At 41.2% G+C, this 20,569-nt stretch overlaps 4 protein-coding genes across 5 annotated transcripts; 3 read left to right on the top strand and 1 right to left on the bottom strand.

Annotated features, from left to right (window-relative positions):
- Positions 1–219: 219 nt before the first annotated feature.
- Positions 220–1,892, bottom strand: LOC107281060 (F-box/FBD/LRR-repeat protein At5g56420-like). Its single transcript, XM_026024318.1, has 2 exons — positions 1,872–1,892; positions 220–1,272 (listed from the first exon to the last, which is right to left on the bottom strand). The coding sequence occupies exons 1-2, from the start codon at positions 1,890–1,892 to the stop codon at positions 220–222; spliced, it is 1,074 nt and encodes a 357-aa protein (XP_025880103.1).
- Positions 1,893–1,936: 44 nt separating this feature from the next.
- Positions 1,937–5,123, top strand: LOC4325947 (branchpoint-bridging protein). Of its 2 annotated transcripts, none has more exons than XM_015794207.3 (8): positions 1,937–2,108; positions 2,207–2,274; positions 3,109–3,277; positions 3,390–3,478; positions 3,757–3,889; positions 3,999–4,091; positions 4,196–4,298; positions 4,575–5,123. In XM_015794207.3, exons 1-8 carry the CDS (start codon positions 1,956–1,958, stop codon positions 4,619–4,621), a joined length of 855 nt encoding a protein of 284 aa, XP_015649693.1. In that variant the 5' UTR covers positions 1,937–1,955; the 3' UTR covers positions 4,622–5,123. The 2 variants fall into 2 exon arrangements, with proteins under 2 accessions (XP_015649693.1, XP_025876276.1); XM_026020491.2 differs by having other exon boundaries at positions 4,556–5,123.
- A 1,097-nt stretch (positions 5,124–6,220) lies between these two features.
- Positions 6,221–11,235, top strand: LOC4325946 (ras-related protein Rab7). Its single transcript, XM_015776901.3, has 7 exons — positions 6,221–6,514; positions 6,676–6,702; positions 7,062–7,161; positions 7,258–7,404; positions 9,777–9,857; positions 9,927–10,072; positions 10,918–11,235. The coding sequence occupies exons 1-7, from the start codon at positions 6,459–6,461 to the stop codon at positions 10,982–10,984; spliced, it is 624 nt and encodes a 207-aa protein (XP_015632387.1). The 5' UTR covers positions 6,221–6,458; the 3' UTR covers positions 10,985–11,235.
- A 7,104-nt stretch (positions 11,236–18,339) lies between these two features.
- Positions 18,340–20,454, top strand: LOC4325945 (WRKY transcription factor 23). The gene is made up of 3 exons (XM_015780164.3): positions 18,340–18,750; positions 18,888–19,049; positions 19,863–20,454. Exons 1-3 carry the CDS (start codon positions 18,374–18,376, stop codon positions 20,059–20,061), a joined length of 738 nt encoding a protein of 245 aa, XP_015635650.1. The 5' UTR covers positions 18,340–18,373; the 3' UTR covers positions 20,062–20,454.
- The last annotated feature ends 115 nt before the right edge of the window (positions 20,455–20,569 follow it).

The following is a 20,569-nucleotide window of genomic DNA, read 5'->3' as shown; positions in this document are numbered from 1 at the left end:
AGGATATCACAGTGATGAGGTGACTTTCTAATTTCTAATTGTTTTTCCATATCTTGGAAATATGATGCCAGAGTTTCACGTTGATAGCAGGACATTTCACACCAAATTTAGCTCCATAGTTTGCATGATTCAATCATGGTAAATATCTCATTGTCATTTTAGTGTGATGATTTAATCTAACCAAATCAGACCAAACAAAAATCATAAGATGACTGTGTTTCAAAAATCATAAGGTGAGACGAGCTTCTGGTGAAGCATAGCTACAACCTGCAATTGCAAAGCACTGACCTTGGCGTACTCATATGGCAAGTACAAATACAGCTCTTTGGCACAGTTCAATCCGCTGAGAAATGTCACCATGTTCGTAGCCTCGTCCGTCTTCCTCTGCTCCCGCCTCTCCTGCGCCTCGAACTCATACAGCTGAAGACTTCCGCGCTTGCTTTCGATCTCGCTATCGGAGTTGTTGTAGATGCTCCAAGAAACTTCGGCGACGCCGTAGCCGAGGCTCAGCTTCGCCGACTCCAGGTGAGGCGCCTTCTTCAGCGCGACGCAGAGCGGACGGTACGAGTGGATCTCCAGCTGCTTGAGGCTTGACCCGCGGATCACGACGTTCCGCACCCGGTGGCAGTCGTCGAGCACGAGCCGCTCCACGGCCCGGCAACGCGAGACGACGCGCCGGAGGCCGACGTCCGTGGCGACGACGCGGAGGAGCACGAGCGAGCGCACGGCGCGCAGGCCGGTGAGCTTGCCCGGCACGCGGAGGTGGCACGCGTCGAGCTCGAGCGAGGTGAGCGTCGCGCAGGCGTACACCGGGGAGGGCACGACGTAGCACTCGTGGACGTGCTTGTTCCGCACCGCGAGCTCCTGCAGGCCGCCGCTCCGGCAGAGCGTGCGGAAGAAGGAGTAGAACCAGTCGTCGTAGCCCTCCAGGAGGTCCATGTCGGCGTCGACCTCGAACGCGGCGACCGGCGAGAGGCGGCCGTCGAGGACGCGGTCCAGGGCGTCGACCCAGCGGTCGTCGTCGTCGCAGTAGCCGATGTCGAGGGAGGCGCGGCTGTTGAACGTGGTCGGGCCGAGGCGGAGCCGCGGGAGCGTGGAGAAGACGCGGGGCCAGCGGCTGGACAGCGCGGTGGTGACCGCGTCGTCGCGGAGCGGGAGGCGCGCGAGGATCTCGCGGACGATGCCGTCATCGAGCGCGCTGAGACGGTCCAACCTCCTCGGAGGCGTCGTCCTGCGGGTGCGATGGCTTCGCCTTCTTCGCCGGTGGGGCTTCTTGTTCCATGGATGCGGCTTCGAAGGGCACGACTTCTCAGGCGGCGGCGACGTGCGTGTGTGTGCCGTGTGCGGTTTATATCATGGAAGACGGAAGGGCGCGGTGTTCTCCCGCCAATGCCGCCATTCCGAGGGAATCGGTTCGTCTTCCCCCGGATTCTCTTCCGTGGTCCGCGCGAGGTGGCTCAGTACTGCTGGCCCCACATGTCAGCTACCGCAACAGCTTACTACTTACTACTCGGTCCCATCATATAAGGGATTATTATATATTATAGAATTATTATATATTTTATTTGTGACATACTTTATTATTCAAAGTAATTTAAACACAATTTTTTAGTTTTTATATTTACACAAATTTTTTAAATAAGAACGGAGGGATTACTCCTCTTGGGCATTTGTCCCGTACTCCCGTGTACCACACCTGCAAGGCTACACGCCCTACACCGCACACTCTTCTGCACGCATAGTAGCTGCGCACGCGCCGGCCCGTGGGCCGTAGCTCCTCCAAAGCCGTGGCGGCCCAACAAGAGCGGGCCGGCAACACGAGCCACAGACCCAGTGCAGCTCGGGGACCGTACGACCGATCTGGCACGGACCAAGCCCACTGCCCACCTCATCGCGTCCGCTCCACAAGACCACAACCACAACTCCACAAGCACACGAGTCGGCTCCCGTTCAGGATGCTGCTGCGTCTTCCGTGCGCGCGCGGCCCCGCGCCGGCGGCCGCCGCCCGGTGGAGACCCCCGGGGCGGGCGGCGCGGACGGCACCACGTCTCGGCCGAGGGCACGCCGCCGCTTCGTCCGCCGACGGCAGCGGCGCTCCGAGCTCTCCGGTACGAGTATCCCTTGCTTCGGGTGATTTTTTTTTTCCGTTTCGAAGCTTTTTGTTCTCTGCCATTCCCAAGCTCTGACCCTGGCGTTGCCGCCGCAGTCCCTCCACTACGACTACGATCCTTTGGCCGACCTCCTTGGACCAGACGTCGACCCGACCTCATCCCAGTACGTGTTTACTCTTCCATACTGTTCGATCGTGTGTTAGCTGATCGTCAGACAGTTCAGATAGAAGATGAAGCGTTGTTGTGAGGTTGTAAGCTACTGCACAATTCTATGCGTGAATAGTGGAGTACCATCTGATTTTCACCACTATGGAGTGGTGAATTAGGTTTAGGTGAGGTAAGTAGAGTACTAGTCAGTCTCAGAAAGGGTTCCACCTTTGATCACTTCCGAGAATGCATTTGTTGGATTAATTTGTGGCAAACATAAAACATCACACCTAAAATTAGCTGCTTACTTGGCATGTTTTCGTACAAGTTCTGCAACAGAGAGGCGTGTTGAATTTCTTTCCTCTCAAATAGGATTTGTAACTGCAGAAGATCTTTCAATGCCGGCGTCATCTTGGTGACTTGGCTAATTTGGAAAGAGCACAATGAGTCTTTGAGGGGCGTGCAGTCTCTCCGGTGAATCTTTGTGCGTCAATTGAAGATGAGTGGAAATCGTGGCTGGAAGCGGGCTTGCCGTAGTGTAAATAGAGGGTTTCTTTCTGGGTTGCTGTTGTAGCACGCCTTTTCTCTTGGCGTGCCATGAAATCTGTAACTTCTTTCTTCCTTCTTAATATACTCCAGTCGGTCTTTGCCAACCCGGTGAAAAAAAAAAGGATTTCTAACTTGCCAGACACAGGGAATTTGGTGAAGGAAAATCATGTCCATGGCAAATGGCATTCTTTCAACAGAGCTGAGCATCGTGTATTACGTGCCATCAAAGCTTTGAGAACTGAGGGAAGACTTCAACGGTTCCCTGTTAGTGCGTGTTGAAAAGGGTAGTCTTTTGGTGCAGGAATACTGCTCCAGTTGCAGAGAAGGGGAAGCTGAGGTCCTGGGTTGGTCCAAATGGGCAATACTATCGTGAGCTGCCTTGCCCTAGCTGTCGAGGTAGAGGATACACTCCTTGCAAACAGTGTGGGATAGACAGATCCAGTTTGGACTGCCCTATGTGCAATGGCAAGGTGAGCCTGCCAGATATGCTGTAGCCTGTAAGTCAGCGTCAAGAAAATGATATTCCTAAATATATGTGTTCTTTCATATACTTATCCAAATATTGTTATGCTTGTCTATCAGGGCATTAGGGAGTGTGTGCAATGTGCTGGAGAGTGTGTTATATGGCAAGAATCTATTGATGAGCAACCATGGGAGAAAGTTCGTTCCAGGTGAATGCGGCATCTTTTAATTTAGTCTTATACCAACTTGCTTGTTATAGCCAGACATTTTACCCATTAGAGTAACTGCAGAAAGATTTGTTGTTGCAAACTTCTTTGAAGGCTATTAAGATGTTCATTGTGATTTGAATTGTCTATTTCCTGTAGACATTTAATTTTATGGAAAATTGTGACCAATGAAGTAATTATTTATGGCTCTTTAACATAGCTAGAGAAAAATACTTTAGGATTCCTGTTCTTAATGCTACCTACCCTTCTTCAACTTGCAGTTCTCCCTTGAAAGTAAAAGAGGATGATGAAGTCGACAAACTGGAGATAAAGATTAACACATCAAAAAGATCAAGGCGTACTTACCCATCTCCATCCCCTGAAGTTGCCCTGAAGATTAGCAGATCTTTAAGAGTAAGTGATGATGCTTTCTTACATGCAGAATACCAAACTGTACCTTATCTGCCAATATGCTTTGCTATCTTTACTTATGGCTTTTTAAAAAGCTTAATAACAATTGCAGAGTCTGAATGCTAAAACAGGACTGTTTACTAAGCATATGAAGATTATACACCAAGACCCCAAATTGCATGCACAAAGGGTTGCTGCAATCAAAGTAAGATTTAAGGAGAACTGTCGTAATCATATGTTCTTGTTAGATATGATCTGATTGACACTGAACTATCCCTCTCTTTTTTTAATTTGTATCTGAACTTGAAGAAAACAAAAGGTACTGCTGCTGCAAGAAAGCATGCATCTGAAACTCAAAAGGCATTCTTCAGCAATCCCGAGAATCGGCTTAAGAGAAGCATTGCCATGAAAGGTAAATCTACCTTTCATTTACTCATTAGCGAAGTGTATGTCCATTTAGACAGTTTGGCCATTTCTGTTGCCAGCTGCTCCTGTCCTTGTATTGTTAGCCAGCATGTTTATGTATTCTCTTTGTCTTGAGTTCAATTGGTAGCACTAGAATTGATTATAGTCTTACTTCAATGTACACTTTTGCATGGATATTCTGCTTGTTACCAAGTTGGAACTTCTTGTCCACATGAAGAACATTTGACACCTGATGCTTTGCAGGGGTGAAATTCTTCTGCAGCAAATGTGGGCAAGAAGGTCATAGGAGCTTCTATTGCCCAACAGTGAGAGAAATTTCAGGCAGAGCGCATTTCAGATGCCGATTATGTGGGGGAAAGGGTCATAATAGCCGAACATGTGGAAAGCCAAAGTCAGAGAATGAGTGTCAACGACAACCTCGGCACTGCAGCCAATGTGGTGAAAGGGGGCACAACCGTCGTAACTGTCCCAGATCCACCACCGTTGAGGTTGAGGTTGGTGCTTCTGGCTATATAGTTAAACAAGATAATGTTCATAGTTCAGGTATTTATTCATGTAGTTTCTGCTCGGCAAAGGGGCACAATAGGCGTACATGCCCGAAAAGAAAGGCTAGCATAGGGCAGCAGAAAGATTGAAATATACATGTTAATCCACATAGCAATCTTATGGTGTTTGCTGAAAAGTTTGTGATGGTCGCTTTCATTTCCTTATATAATACACGTTGGTGCACGGGACCAAGTTGGTTTCTGTTCGCATTGTATATTTTCACCACTACTTTTGCATTGTATACTTGCATTTCTGCTTGTTTGTATATCGTCAGCTCTGGTAGGGTGGTATACAAAGCCAAAGGTTTCAGACTTTCAGTACATTCTTGAGGCATGACACACGGTGGACTTCTGAGGACTATTGGCTATTGTGAAAATTCACCATCGTTTGTATATTTCACTCCAAAGATCTGATAAAATAAGTCACCCCTGCAGTTACATTTTGCAGGATGTCAAGATTTACTCAGAGTAAGACCCTTTTCTGGGCCGAATTGCATGCGCTCTGGAGTTTGTCACAAAATATAATATGCATTTTGTTTCGTTAGAACAAGATTTCAACCAACAGTTACTCTATTCAGATATAGTTTTTTAACATAAAATTGATGTTATTAGATTATGCATTCAAAAGTACTTATAATTATATTTTTTTTATCACATAAATAATATAGTAAAGCAATTGATGATCAACACCTTTTCCTCAATTTTCTTGGGTGAGTGATCCTTCAACAGTTTGCCGGTCGGAGCCGTTCAGACTCTATCCTGACCCATCATTACTTTCGTACTGAACTGGCTAGGCTAGGCTGGATCAGCAATGATCGATGCTTTTCGATGTTGCTTTTCGACTTTCGGTTGTTGGCCGGGGATCTTGGGGCAGCGAATTGCGATGTTCACCCGGTACTTGAATGTTGGAGTATAGATTAGCTTTTAAGTTTCTTCTGAAAGATTAGTTTCAAGTTCCTTTTGGAACTTAGGAATTTTACAGGATCTTACATGAATCACAGAATCACGAGAACTTTTATTTATTGTTCTATAAAAAAAAATCACAGAATCAGTATTTTGCACATCCCCATTTGAAATGCAGTGCTTCTCCCAGAGAGACGAGACCCGAGTGGTACCGTGGGCCCAGCGAGCCGGGCCATCTCACCAGGACTTGAGGGCTGTGTTCGGAAGAAAAGTTTCCAGGACTGCATATTAATTAAGCATTATCTTAAAAGATCTAAAAATTTATATTAATATAATTGTTTATTATAGGATATTTTTTAAGAAACACATCATATAGCAATTTAGAAAGTGTACACGTGAAAAACGAGTGAATAACGATAATTTGGACATTAGAACACAGGCCGAAGGGTACACAGACTTCAGACACCACGGCCACCTCAGCCAGCGTTTCACCCCTTCAAATCGAAAGGCCGCACGCCGCACCCAAGAATCCCAGATCACACATCAAATCCTCCACCACCGCCTCCCTTTGCTCTTTTCAATTCTCTTTTTTTTTTTTTCTTCGCCTCCCCCCCAAACTCCTCGTGCGCCTCGCGACGAGGGGACGACGACGGCGACGACAGGGCCGCGAGGAGATCGAATCGCGATCGCCGTCATCCATGTCGACGTCGCGCAGGAGGACCCTCCTCAAGGTCATCGTCCTCGGCGACAGCGGGTCAGCGCCCATTCCCCCCCCCCCTTCCTCCCCTCGATTCCGCTCGGCGACGGTGGATTCGTGGTTTTTTTTTTCCCGAGTGGCTTGATTTGGATGCGGTTGCAGTAACCTGTATGAGGTGTGCTGTGCTGGTTTGATTTACCCCTGTTTGATCTGTGCAGGGTGGGGAAGACGTCGCTTATGAACCAGTATCCTTGCTGCTGCATTTTAGCTTTATCTCGCTTGATCGCTGCGGAGTTACCCGTTTCTTGATTCATTCTCTCTCTCTCTCTTCAAACCCGTCCTAGTGCTGCTCCGTTGCGATTTTTGAAGCATTTGTGAGCCGTTCTGGGATTGCTTGCTGTGAATCGTGCTTAGCTGCATTTCTGCGCTGCTAATTTCATTTGTATTGGTGCGTTTGTGTCATTGAATCTCTGGTATGATTTTGAGGTAATGAGGGAAGTATCTCTGGTGTGATTTTGAGGTAATGAGGGATCTTAATGTGGCTGCTATCAAATGTTAGATTCACGGCAGTAGTTGGCACTTTGATATGCTTGACTTTAGTTAGATATGTTCACAAGAAGTTTAGCCAGCAGTACAAAGCTACAATTGGTGCGGATTTCGTCACCAAGGAGGTCCTCATTGAAGATAGGCTCGTGACTCTGCAGGTGACTTTGATCCCTTAGCCCTTAGCAGCTCTTTTGCAGTGAGAAAATAGAGTGACTGTTGTAATGTTGTCACTGTCATGATTGCTTAAATTGTAGATCTGGGACACTGCGGGGCAGGAGAGGTTCCAGAGTCTTGGTGTTGCGTTTTACAGAGGAGCAGATTGTTGTGTGCTCGTCTATGACGTCAATTCTAACAGGTCATTTGACACGCTCAACACATGGCATGATGAGTTCCTCAACCAAGTAAGTTATTATCTCATGTCATTGTGATGCTTAGTCAATGGTCGTAGACAATGGCTGTAGAGCTATTTATGATTTTTTGTGATGTGTATGGCCTGGCGAAAAAAGATAGCTTAGTGTGATGTTGCCACTAACTTTCTGAAAGTTGCTCATGCTTAGCTGCTTAACATTTGTTTTTATCCTGTGTTTGTTCTGGCAAAGCTTCTGCATGATAATCCTAGTTGCCAAGAATATATTATTTATGGATGGCTTATGCTATAACAATACATCCAGTTTCATTATGCAAACTGACATATATTTGCATACTTCTGCTGATTGTGCATGATAATCCTAAACACAGCATATACTTCTGCTATTGGGTGCTCAGGGGGCTGTGTCTGCTCAAACATCTAGCTAAACTGCACCCTTCCCTTGTGCAGCTTGTGCCCCTGTGCTCTGGTGACCCTGCACTTGTAAATTAGCCACCAGGAGGATAAACAAACCCTGTGACAGTAAATGAATCGCCATACCCATAAACGGACCATTGTAAGGAATTTAACCAAACAACCGCAATCGTAAACAGACCTCCATGACTGTAAATCAAGACCATTGTTGCCTCTCTCTCTCAAAAAAAAAAGATCAGCTTTTTAGGAGCCTGGAGGGTTTGGGCGGCTCATTTCTCCACATTTAAAATGCTTCTCTCTCTCCCACCCCCTCTCAACAGCGATTTCCGCAAGTGACAGGTGATTCAGTTCATGGGGTGCATCTTTTCTTCATCGATTGATTGATATTGAACTATTGATGACGATTCTTGTGATCTGAACAATCACTCAATGTTGCACTGGTAGCATCCAATGGGGAACTATCTAATGAAAAGAGGGGTAAAGATAAGGCCAAAAAGAAATTAATTGATTCTGTTGATGTATAGTTCGTGGTTGCTTATATATGGTTACAGGCTTACAGCCTCCTCTGAACTGGAAGATCAATTTGAGATCTTCGAGCATATTCGAGTGTTCAATGTGACTACTGTCACTTCAACCAATACAAAAGATGAGACTTTACTACTGTGGAGCGGCTTTTTGCTAAAAGATGAGGGGGAAAGTAAGTAAGATGTCGGAGAAGCGAAATATATGAGATCACAAACGTAGATTGCTTGGGGCTAAATATGAATTGAGATAGCATTTTTTACCTGATCTTTTGTCTGATATGCGGGACGAACATTATTATAAGCTGTCCAAGTTGCCAGAAATACTTCCATGTCCTCAGACATCAGATATCTCAGAAGGGGATAAGCTGCAGCTATATAGCTAGCGGAGTGACCGCCTCAGAGACAAGGAAACTCATCCTTGTCAGTATCGTATGATGACTTTGGTGTTGCGTCAAGGAAGAAACTCAGTCTGTTTATATGAGCTTTACCTTTTGAATTTCAAGTTATGTTTTCTCCTTGAAGTCTTAAACATTGACTAGCCCATAGCTGCCTAACTTGATCACCAATGACAGCATGGCGTTGAGGAGGGTTTAGATCTTTGGTAATTGTTACTGGCAAGGTGTCCACCTTAGTGCATAACTATCAAATGTGTGAAGATCTCAAAGTAATGAAAACTACTGATATACTGAGGTCCTGACCTCCACTTATCCTTTAATGATATCATTGAATGGCAGTATTATATTGATGCTTATATTCTTGATGAATTCAAAGCCAGTATTTTCTAAAGGTTTTCGCATATTTCATTTTAGATTTCCATAGAAGGATTTGTGTATTAAAGGGCAGCTATGATGATACTGCAAGAACTTTTCTTCTGATCAGTCAAACCTTATCAGTAGAATGATATCAATAAAAAAACAACTATGTTTCTCAGGAGGTCATAATTTTGGATGGACTTCTTGCTCTCAGCTATTTATTTATGTCAAATTATGCAACTGAGTCAAGTGTGCTTGTTGCTATTTGAAGGTGCAACCTGTAAGCCTGTAATTGGATGTTACCATTTGGAGGAATAAGCCTGTAATACTCAATAAAAAACTCATTGGGCTTGAGTGTTGGGATTTTTCATAATTCTACAGTCCTTGCTGAGTTCATTGAGAATTTTACGGTCCTATCTCCTTTCTCCAAGCACTAATGTTTTTCACTTTGTCTGCGGAATGTGTTTTATGTACCAAGTGCATAGATACTATCTGTACATTTTGGTTGTTACAAACTTTTGCTGGCATAATACCTTTTAGTACTTAAATTTTCAATGTAACTTCTGGGTGGACAATTTTCTAAATTGACTAATGCTTAAATTATTTCTTTTGATCTGGATATCAAATTAGCTGTAATATTGCATTTCCATCTCATGTAACATCCTGTAAATTATTGACTAATTTAATTGGCATGATGCTTTTCCATTTCCTTTTAGGCTAGCCCATCAGATCCCAAAACTTTTCCATTCATCTTACTTGGGAACAAGATTGACGTAGATGGAGGGAAAAGCAGAGTGGTGAGTTTCTCAAGTATACTATCAACTTTTGCCTCTATATGTGGGACTACATACTTACTATTCACACAGGTTTCTGAGAAAAAAGCAATGGAGTGGTGTTCATCCAAAGGCAATATTCCTTATTTTGAAACTTCTGCAAAAGAGGACCGCAATGTCGACAGTGCGTTCTTGTCTGTCGCTAAGCTTGCTTTAGAGCATGAGCGTGATCAGGACATGTGAGTAGAATCATCTTCCTCTCTTTGTTGTCTTGTCGAAAACATTGACTGTGTAAGCTTATGTCATGCATATGTGAATTTCCTTGAATATTTTGTTAAAGAATTTACTATATATACTAGCATTTTAGTTACATTTGATTTATTTATATGTTTTCAACTAAGCATTAAGGTCCTTTCTTAATTAGAGATGATTTTGCCCATTTAGCACATTATTTTTTACTTAGTTGGGTAGGTTTTACAGCTCACCCACCGCCCAGCTATTGTCTTATGGGCTAATGTTTGTTTAGTCGCTTGTGTAGATGTTCTTTATAAATATTTCTGGTAGTTTCAGTTCTTAAATATCATTGTGTGTGCCGTTCGTTTCCAGTTGCCCACCACTTCTAGTACTTTCATATGTCATGTGTTCTTAAATTATTAAGGTTATGTCTGCTTGGCTATTATTAAATGATACAATGTTTTGTTGCTACCCTTTTGTGTGTTGCTGTTATCGGTGAACTTATGTACAAAAAATGTGCTGCTAACAATGGCATATCTGAACTGAAATAAGTAAAGAATGTCTCTGTTAATGTGTGAGGATTAAGAGTGAAATACTGTCCACCATATTAGTTGTGTTCTGTGTGGACAGATTGGCATAGAGATATCTAGACAATATGAAACGATAAAACTTCCACTAGTTGATCCATGCCATTGCATTTCACATAACTCTATTGTTGGTTTTAATACTGATAGTTGTAATCTATTCCTATCCTTTTCATTCTTGTGTTTGCTATGGTTTCGTTACATTGTTTCGACAGATCTAGCTTGATCTTTTTTGGTTACTCACCGTCATTTTTCCTGGCCTTCAGCTACTTCCAGACGGTTGTTCCAGATCCTGTTCCAGAGGCTGAACAGAGAAGTGGATGTGCATGCTAGCAGCTAGTTATTGCCGTTGCAGGTTATGCTTACTGATTGTGATATTTTTTTGAAGTGATGTTGTGCATTCTTTGATGTACACTAAGGTTCCTATGCGGCCATTCTACTCCCTTTTGTAGTCATTGTACGATAGTTAGCCACTACTGTTTTGGCCCAAGAGTACTCATGCGGAGTCCTTTTCCTCCAATTGGGCAATAAGAATGTACAGAGGCTGATAATTTGGAATAATGCCCTATCTGCTGTTTATCTCATGGCCTTAACTTATTATATCCGTGCAGTTATAACTTGTCCTCCGAGGCGTTGAATTTTTGTTTGAGATAGTCATATTTGATTTTCGTTGCTTTTGTTTGGAGGGTGTTTGGCTACAGTAGTATTGGAAGTTGGAACGCTATACTGCTGGTTGAAATATTCAAACGTTACGAATTTTATGATGACTTACTGTTAACTGTTCAACTTTGTGTTCTGAATCATTATGATGCCGTGATATTGCCTTTGCAACCAAAGAATGCGAGTTATTGTTTTTTCTTTTCATGGCATTTTAGGCCTCTTGCTCGTATTGATGGAAAGTTTTCTTTAGCACGAGAGCACATGCTGTAGTTGTTTCTCATGCCATCCAGTTAAGTCGTGAAAATTTCTCAAAACATTTGGCACTAAAAACAAATCCGGCACAGCATGCGCTTGTTTCTTTGACATTCTAACTGTCTGTAAATAGGAGAATGGCAAGGTCGGTTATTGGCGGTTGGTCGCTGTTTGCTTATTTGCGAGTGGCTGTTCAAATCGCACGAGGGAACAAACTTTCTTGCTGACAAATCATGGTGCGACACCACCCCAGTTATTGTCGAGGACACTACGTGTTAAAACAAATCTCCGTAACTGTGTTGTCTCTCTACTTTGAGCAAAAGCACGCTGTTGAATTCGAACAAACTCAGAGGTATAAAATAGATTATCTCTTTTTTCAATTGTGCTTCTAGATTTGTCATGAATTATTTACTCTATATATACTTCTGAATATAATTTCATAAGACACATTTTTCTATTGTATTGATTAGACCACCTATTCTAAACCATCTATAAAGTTTATTTTTTAAATACTAACTAATTTATCATGTTCATCAAATAAACTATCCACGTCAATATATAATCCAGCAACAAAACTACTTTCTCGTATTTAGAGTCTGGATATAGTGTTCTATGTTCAGGTTCACGTGTAAAAGTTGTTCTTTTCTTCAAGATGGAGGGAGTATATATCTCATACAGCGCCACGTTGTTCTGCATTGGTTATACTATCCTAAAGACAGTTTATGTTTCTTCTGTGAATCGGGACATTTGACCTTCTTCCCGGATCTTGCCAGGCCAGTGGTGATGGGAACTTTCTGCAAAAGTAGTGGCCGGAAGGATAACCTTTTAGGCCAAGTTTACTTTCTAAAATTTTTCTTTAAACCTCCAACTTTTTTATTGGACGTGTCTATAACGAGACCGTTCTCTGTATGGTCATAACTAGCTACCTCAATCTCATATCTAGTTGCTACTAGTATACTCAAAAGTGCTTGTATTTTTTTCTTCTTATGGAATTTTCTCTTAGATTACCCATCCGATTTACGATTCGATTACACCATTCTGTTCATAACAATTAAATCTTTATAATAAAATCTCACATGACTATATTTTTATGAAAAAATAGAAATTACTTTTATCATATATCTAAATTACTTTTAGATTTCATTAAATTACTTCTTAGTCATAAAAGTAATTTAATAAAGATTGAAAGTAATTTACCTATATTATAGAACTTAAAACAAAAGTGATGTAACTTGTTATGGCATTAAAAGAAATCTATAATTCATGTTGTGAGTTGTTTATTTCATAATCATTTTTAGTTAATGATGTAAATTGTGCTGATTAAATTTAATTTCTATATAGACTCATGTTTTTACCTCCATAACGGATTTACTTTTAATGTCGTGATAAAGTTACTTTCTTTTTTTTTCTAAGTTACTTCTATAATATATGTAAATTACTTTTAGGCTTTATTGAATTTACTTTTATGGGTCTAATAAGTAATTTAGTGAAATCTAAAAGTAATTTAGATATATTATAAAAGTAATTTTTAATTTTTCATCAAAATATAATCATGTGAGATCTTGTTATAAAGATTCAATTCTTACGAACACACCGGTTTAATCGGATCGTAGATCGGATGATTAGTTTAAGAGAATCATTTTTGAAGCCGGCGTAGCGTAGAGCATCACATGGCTTTCAATTTGGATTTCTCTGGATGATGCCACGTCCGTGAATCACCAGGCCATGTACAGACGCACCAGTGCTTGTGGGGTCAGACGGCCGATGAGCGTGTCGCGGGATAAGGCAAAACAGAGAGCGCGCGCGAATTAGATTTTGCCTTTTTCATTACATCAATTTTTTTCTATACACACAAACTTCTAACTTTTTCATCACATCGTTTCAATTTCAACCAAACTTTCAATTTTCACATGAACTAAACATACCCTACTACATGCGAATTTTTCGTGGTGTTGAATTTGTTCCAAGTCAACTTCAGCCCATGTTATGTCAAAAGAACTTCAGCGCATGTTAACCGCGTGCTCCAGAATAGTATGCCGGCATGCATCTCCCCTGATTGCCACGTGTAACGAGTTCAAAGTAGTATAACAATCAACTCTTTAATTAATCTCTGCTCGACGCTTTTGTGGCCACCAGATTATATCCGCAGATGTACGTGGATAGTGAAGGGGGGAGGAAAATTAATCTCTGAAAACTACAGATACATTGAGACAGTAGCTGCAGGTTGCAAAATGCAATGTTTTGAGCTGGAGTATTGGCCGCCACTCCTCGTGCTTGGATCACTAGGACGACTAATCCTAGACGTCGGTGAGGAGACAGCGAGGTTACAGACAAGAACAAAATATGATCAGCTCAAGTGAAAGGTGGTAACTACAGCTACGTACGTATTCGACGTATACTACTATTCTAGAAACACGATTTGGCTGGTTGTTAATTACTGTGGCAATTGCAATACTCATGCAGTTCCAGTGTTGTGCATGCATGTGTTGTCCAACCTGTGTTCCTGGCTGGTTCCAGCGACATTAACTTTGGTTGGCGTTAAACCTACAGTGCATGGTGGCTTCGGTGCTCTCTGTCACTCGGTGTGTATATATGGCAGCACAGCGAACTCGACAGGGACGGCATCGAGAGTGGCTAGCATCATTCGAACCAGGTCATTTGTTGTGAGCTACTCCTATAGTATTTGCCACAGTGTTAATTAATGCTCGAAAGTCGGTATCGAAAGGGATATATAGGAGTATGATGCATGAAATGGCAAGACAAGCTCCTCTAGTAATATGCCAATTGCCACCATTGAAGTCCTGCGTGCAGCGTGCCTACCAAGGCAGCTAGGGAACACTACAAATCAAGTTTTGTATCCCACAGATCGATTCCTTTTCAACGATTAATTGATCACAGTTCGTACAAGCAGATGACAGCCACACATGTCCTGGACTCATGCATGGGGCACGGACGGTAGCATCAGGACTTCAGGAGGAGCAGCCAAGCAGGCAAGCCACAAGCCATGATTTATTTAGTTAATATTTAATTAATGACATGCTTCCCCGCAAAAAAAAAATTAGTGACATGCTAATAAATTTTCTTATTTTATGTGCATCGAAAATATATGTCTCTCCAAATTGAGAGAACTAACGGTTTGGAGAAATAACGGGGCCTTAGGTTGTGTTCGGCAGCCTAGGTTCCCAATATATTTTTCACGTTTATTTCTTGAACTATTTAATTTAATACTAAATATAATCAATTAGATGATCTTAAAATCTAAATTAAACAGAGCTTCGGACTTACGGACCATGCATACGTCTCAGCAAAACCGGCTACATGAGCAATGAGTCGATGACTTTATGTACTCCTATGCAGCAGATGTAAATTTTCATTCTTGGTGACAGCGACCTGAAAGAAGGGCCGGGGTAATTGATCAGAAGCTCAATACTACCTCCGTTACAATATAAGTGTGGCTATGGATTTGGATTTCTGTATTCAACGTTTGACAGTTCGTCTTATTTAAAAAAATTATGAAAAAAATCAATCACACATAAAATATTATTTATGTTTTATCATCTAATAATAATAATAAATACTAATTATACCAAAATTTTCAAATAAGAAGGACAGTCATATATTGAATATGAACAGTGTAAAACTACACTCTTTATAGGACGGAGGTAGTTTAAGTACGTTTTTCTACAATGCGGAGTTCCTTTTTACTATTTTTCATCCGTAAATGTGAAGTTATTTTTTACTGTTTTACTTGACAAATAGTGAAAAAAAACCCGGTAAGTGTGGAGTTTTTTTTTAAAAAAAAAACTATTTGTAATCAGTTTCGGTGGGCTTTGTCAAATTGACATCGGATTCATGGGCTTCGCCAAAACAACAACCGAAACGGATATCAAATTGTTTCTTATGGGTGTGTGAGCAGTATAAATAATTTTGGTATAAATGCAACTAGCTGTGGGTGGCCCGCGCAATTGCGCGGCTAGCATCCAAACAAAATCATATATTTTTCTGTATGATTTTACTTAAAATTTATTAAAATAGCTATCTCGTTATCTTAAGACTTTGAAAGACCAAATCTTATCATCCCCGTATTTCTAATTATATAGTTTTTAAAAGTCACACCAGCTACTACCCTTTAATTATGTTATATCCTTCTTTATTTTCTCTCGATCTACCACTATTTCTATTCATTCTCCTTGAAATCTTTAAAAATTGGATCTTATAGTTTCTAGAGTTTATTGTCTCGTTGGGTTCCATTTTTATAGTTTCCAGAAGTCATGTCAAACACTGCTATTATACTCCTCTACTGCTCGTCCACTGCCTTTTCTCTTTATTGTTATTGGGATTTTAAAAATCGAACATAATTGTCGTTCGGGTTCATTTTTTACTTTCTAAAAGTCCCGCCAAACCATCAGCGGCTTTGCCTTTATACTCCTTTATGGCTCACCCGTTGCCTCCATTCTTTATTGTTATTGAGATTTTAAAATCGAACATGATTATAATTTTTTTTTTACTTTTTAGAAGTTTTGAACCTTTAAAAATTGGACCTTGTAGTTTTTAGAGTTTATTATCTTGTTGGGTTTCATTTTTTATAATTTTTAGAAGTCTCGTTAAACGATGCCACTATACTCCTCTACGGCCTATCCACCGCCTACTCTTTATTGTCATGGGGATTCTAAAAGTCGAACATAACTAACGTTGGAATTCATTTTTTATTTTCTAGAAGTCCCGCCAACGGTCGGCGGCTCTGCAACTATACTCCTATACACCCCGCCTGTTGCTTCTCCTCTTTATTATCATTGAGATTTTAAAAATCGAATATGATTATATTTTTTTTACTTTCTAGAAGTCCCGGCAACCGCCTTGCCCGTTTGCTTCATGGCCTGCTTGTCGTCCATACTTTTAATTGTTATTAGGATTCTATTTTGTGTTTTATTAACAGTTTTTATATGTTGTATCAACCGCCACCACTCTACTCCTTTATAGACCTGTAACTTAAATTATCTTGTCATGTATTTTGGATGGTCTTTTCTTTTTCTAATTTCAGAATTTATGTTTTTTTTCAAATTTTAATTAATACCGTATAGTATTCATTTAATTTTTTTATTTTTATTTTTAAATTTCAGTTTTTTCAAAATTGTATTCCTACTTGAACACTCTTTTAATTTTTCTAATTTTGGATACTATTTTATTTTTTATTATGAATTTTAATTAATCTTGTATAGGGTTCTTATATGACTCTTATTTCAATATTGCTTATTTTTAGTTTCGAATTTCAGTATTTTTTTTAAATTGTATTTCTACTTGAACTCTCCTTTTATTTTTCTCCGATTAATATGGGAATTTCTAGCCCTCACAATGAACGTGGTGCCTCCTTCAGTTATTTTTAAATTGTATTCCTACTTGGACTCTTATTTTCTTTTCTAATTTTTTCTTTCATTTTATTTTTATTTTGAATTTTGATTAATCTTGTATTGGGTTCTTATATGGGCTCTTCTTTCAATGTTGCTTATTTTTAATTCCGAATTTCAGCTATTTTTAAATGTATTTTTACTTGGACTCTTCTTTTCTTTTTTTCCGATTAATGTGAAAATTTCTATCCCCTACAGCGAACGTGGTGCCTTCTTTCAAAGCTGTTTTTAATAATATAATAGATAGATAAACTATAACTAGCAATTTTTTCACACAGTTCTACGTGCAATTAATATGTTTTAAAATAAAATTATATTTGGCATACTATCATTCATTTTTCTTGACAAATATTACATTTGTCCCAAAATAAAACAACTTCTGACTAGATAAGAATATGTCCATATGCATATCTAAAAGTTGTTATATTCTGAGATGAATATAGTATAGCTTATTTCGTATACAACATTATTGGCCCATCTTCAAAATAACAAAAATATGGAATTTTCAAAAAAGAAAGGTTCATCTAAAATATATCGATGATAAATGACAATTAAGAGGGGAGAAGCAACATGCTTATAATGGAGTAAGCGTAGGCCTATAAACCCCAATGATAATCATATTTGATTTTAAAATCTTAAGGAATTCAAGCAATTTAAAATTCGAATTTCGACCGCTGAAATGGTGAGAATCTTACCCTTTAACCTTAATACTCCCTCCCTTTCAAATTATAAGACGTTTTAACTTTGGTTCAAGTCAAACTGTTTCAAATTTGTAGAAAATAATAATAATATTTTTAGCTCAACACAAATTTATTATGAAAATATATTCAATTATTAATTTAATGAAACTATTTATAAATATTACTATATTTATGCATAAACCTAGTTAAATTTGAAGTAGTTTGACTTTGACCAAAGTCAAAACATCTTATAACCTGAAACAGAGAGTACTTGTTAAGCCATATACAGAGAGTACTTGTTAAGCTAGACATGCATAAATTCAGGAACAGTGGGAACTACTAGGATTTACTGCAACTTTCGTGGCTCCACTGGCCCCGGATCCCATCATCCCAGCCCCACGCCGCCCCCAAAGTCCAAAACACCTTACCACACGAGGGCAAATACCAAAGGCAAATAGGCAAAAGGCGACGTCCACGAGTCCATGTCATGACACACCCCAAGTTGCTGTAAGTGGCAGGGCCGTGCGGGGCATCAAAGCAAAACAATTCGAAACGGGGCGGCTCGCGCACGGTCGCGCGCGCCGAAGCTTCATCCAACGACTCGAGCCAGGAAGCTCGGTGCGAAGCCCACCGACGTCGCCCGCCCGCCCACGCGCTCTATAAGTAGACGGCTCTTCGGCGCGTGTCACGTAAGAGAGTCGGCCAACCCACATGCACGTGTACCGATGTACATGGCGGCGGCGGCTGCGGGAGCAAGCACACCCTTCAATTTTTGCCGCCACGGCTCGCACGCCGAGTACGACGCCGTCTTCAGCGGCAGCTGGATGGCGCGCCGCCCCTCCGCGGCGCCGCACGGTGGCGGCGCCTCCGGCTCCGGCTCCGGCAGCGGCTACGGCGCCGCCTCGTACGTTGCTCCCACCTTCGGCGCGGCGTTTAGGCAGCAGCATCTCGACCTCCTCGACTACCTGTCCGACGATCAGGGCGTTCCGGCGCCACCACCAGCGGCTGTGCCCAGCGCGTCGTACGTGACGCCGGCGCCGGCGATGGCCCCCGCTGAACCGGTCGTGCCGGATGCTGTTGCCGCCGCCGGCGGCTATCCGAGGTGCGCTTCTTAGCCACGCCACACGCGTACATGTTCCATTTGCTGTATGGGCGCGTGTAAAATTAATTTTTGCTCGATCGGAGTGCGGATTTTTTTGATCGAATATCGGATTGGGGAACTTAACAACGACATCTCAGGAGCGTGGCTGCGGCGGCGGCGGCCGTGGCCGGCGAGGGAAGAGATCGGACGACGACGGACAAGATCGCATTCCGGACGAGGTCGGACGATGAGATACTCGACGACGGGTATAAGTGGAGGAAGTACGGGAAAAAGTCCGTTAAGAACAGCCCTAATCCGAGGTACAAAATGCTACGTACTGTACTGCCTAGCTAACAATAATAACCATACTATAATGCATACTATAATGAGGAGTAGTACCAATTATCAACAGCTTAGCCTACGGAATCAATTCAGTTCAGTCTAGGCATATGCATAATATGTAGTAATCCCTCCGTCCCAAAATATAAATATTTTTAGCATAATAACAAGTCAAACATTTTAAATTTTAACCATTCTCTACTATTATAAAAATTGAAGATGTTTTTGCAGGTATTTTGGTACGTCATTCGTGTATGAGTTGGTTTTTAAGTTCGGTTGCTTTTGAAAATACATATCTGTATTTGAGTCGGTTTTGAAGATCATACACTTTTAGTAATACAGAAAGAATCATATAAGAAATCTGTTTAAAAAAACTCGCATGCTAACTTGAGACGATCAGACTACTAACTGCGGCTCATGATTTTCTAAAAAAGTATATATCTAAGCGAACTCACACAATGAATTTTATCTTAATTAAACCATATAACAATAATAAGATTAAAATAGACTTCACCTATTGCAACACACGGGCATTTTTTCTAGTAATAGCAAAAATATAAAAAATATCAATCATATAAAATTGATGTTACTAGTATAGATTTATCATTCAACAAACTATAATATGTTACTCTTTTTATTTAAACATCTTAATATTGTTTATTTTAAACTATTATAATAATGTTTGGTCATTGGTTAAAGTATGATCTCAGAGACCGTATTAGAGTTTAAAAATATTTATATTTTGTTACGAAAGAGTACTAATTTAATTTCATGGTGACTTGAATCTATTGCAGGAACTACTACCGGTGCTCGACGGAGGGGTGCAACGTGAAGAAGAGGGTGGAGAGAGACAAGAACGACCCGCGGTACGTGGTGACGATGTACGAGGGGATCCACAACCACGTGTGCCCCGGCACTGTCTACTACGCCGCGCAGGACGCCGCCTCCGGCCGCTTTTTCGTCGCCGGGATCAGTCACCCAGACCTTAATTAAGCTAGGATATGCTTTGCCGGCCCAGCTGTGGCTTAGCTTGATGTGCAGCTCTAGTTATTGTATGGGCTGTACGGTTCAGTTATTTGAAGCGGGTTATACTTATATGTTGTTAATGTTTGCCTACTGATTTTAATTAATTTCTTAGAGTTAGACTCAATTTGGCGGAGGGATTCCCTTCAAAAAAAGAAATCCCTTCAAAAAATTTGGCGGAGGGACGACTGATATATATGGTGACATTAGCTAGGTTTGCTCACTTTTGGCAAAAATAACAAGTTTCCTTTCGTGTCACTCTCCGTCCCTAGGTCAGTGTTTGGCAAAACGCCCAAAAAAATGTCCGTGTTGCCAATTAATTTGTCGATTGTGTACTTCAATTTCAAGCCAAATTTCGGCAAAGCTAGTACTTTGTGTGTTTTAGATGTTGAAACAGTTATACCAGTTACCCGTTGCAATTCCCTTCATCAAAAGTATGCGCTGCTTTTACTTTCTTGGGTAATCTCTAACAATATGA

The sequence above is a fragment of the Oryza sativa genome, chromosome 1, assembly GCF_034140825.1.
Source record: "Oryza sativa Japonica Group chromosome 1, ASM3414082v1".
In the NCBI taxonomy this organism is placed as follows: domain Eukaryota; kingdom Viridiplantae; phylum Streptophyta; class Magnoliopsida; order Poales; family Poaceae; genus Oryza; species Oryza sativa.
Note: the sequence above shows the minus strand (reverse complement) of the source record. Positions and strands in the feature narration are given on the sequence as shown.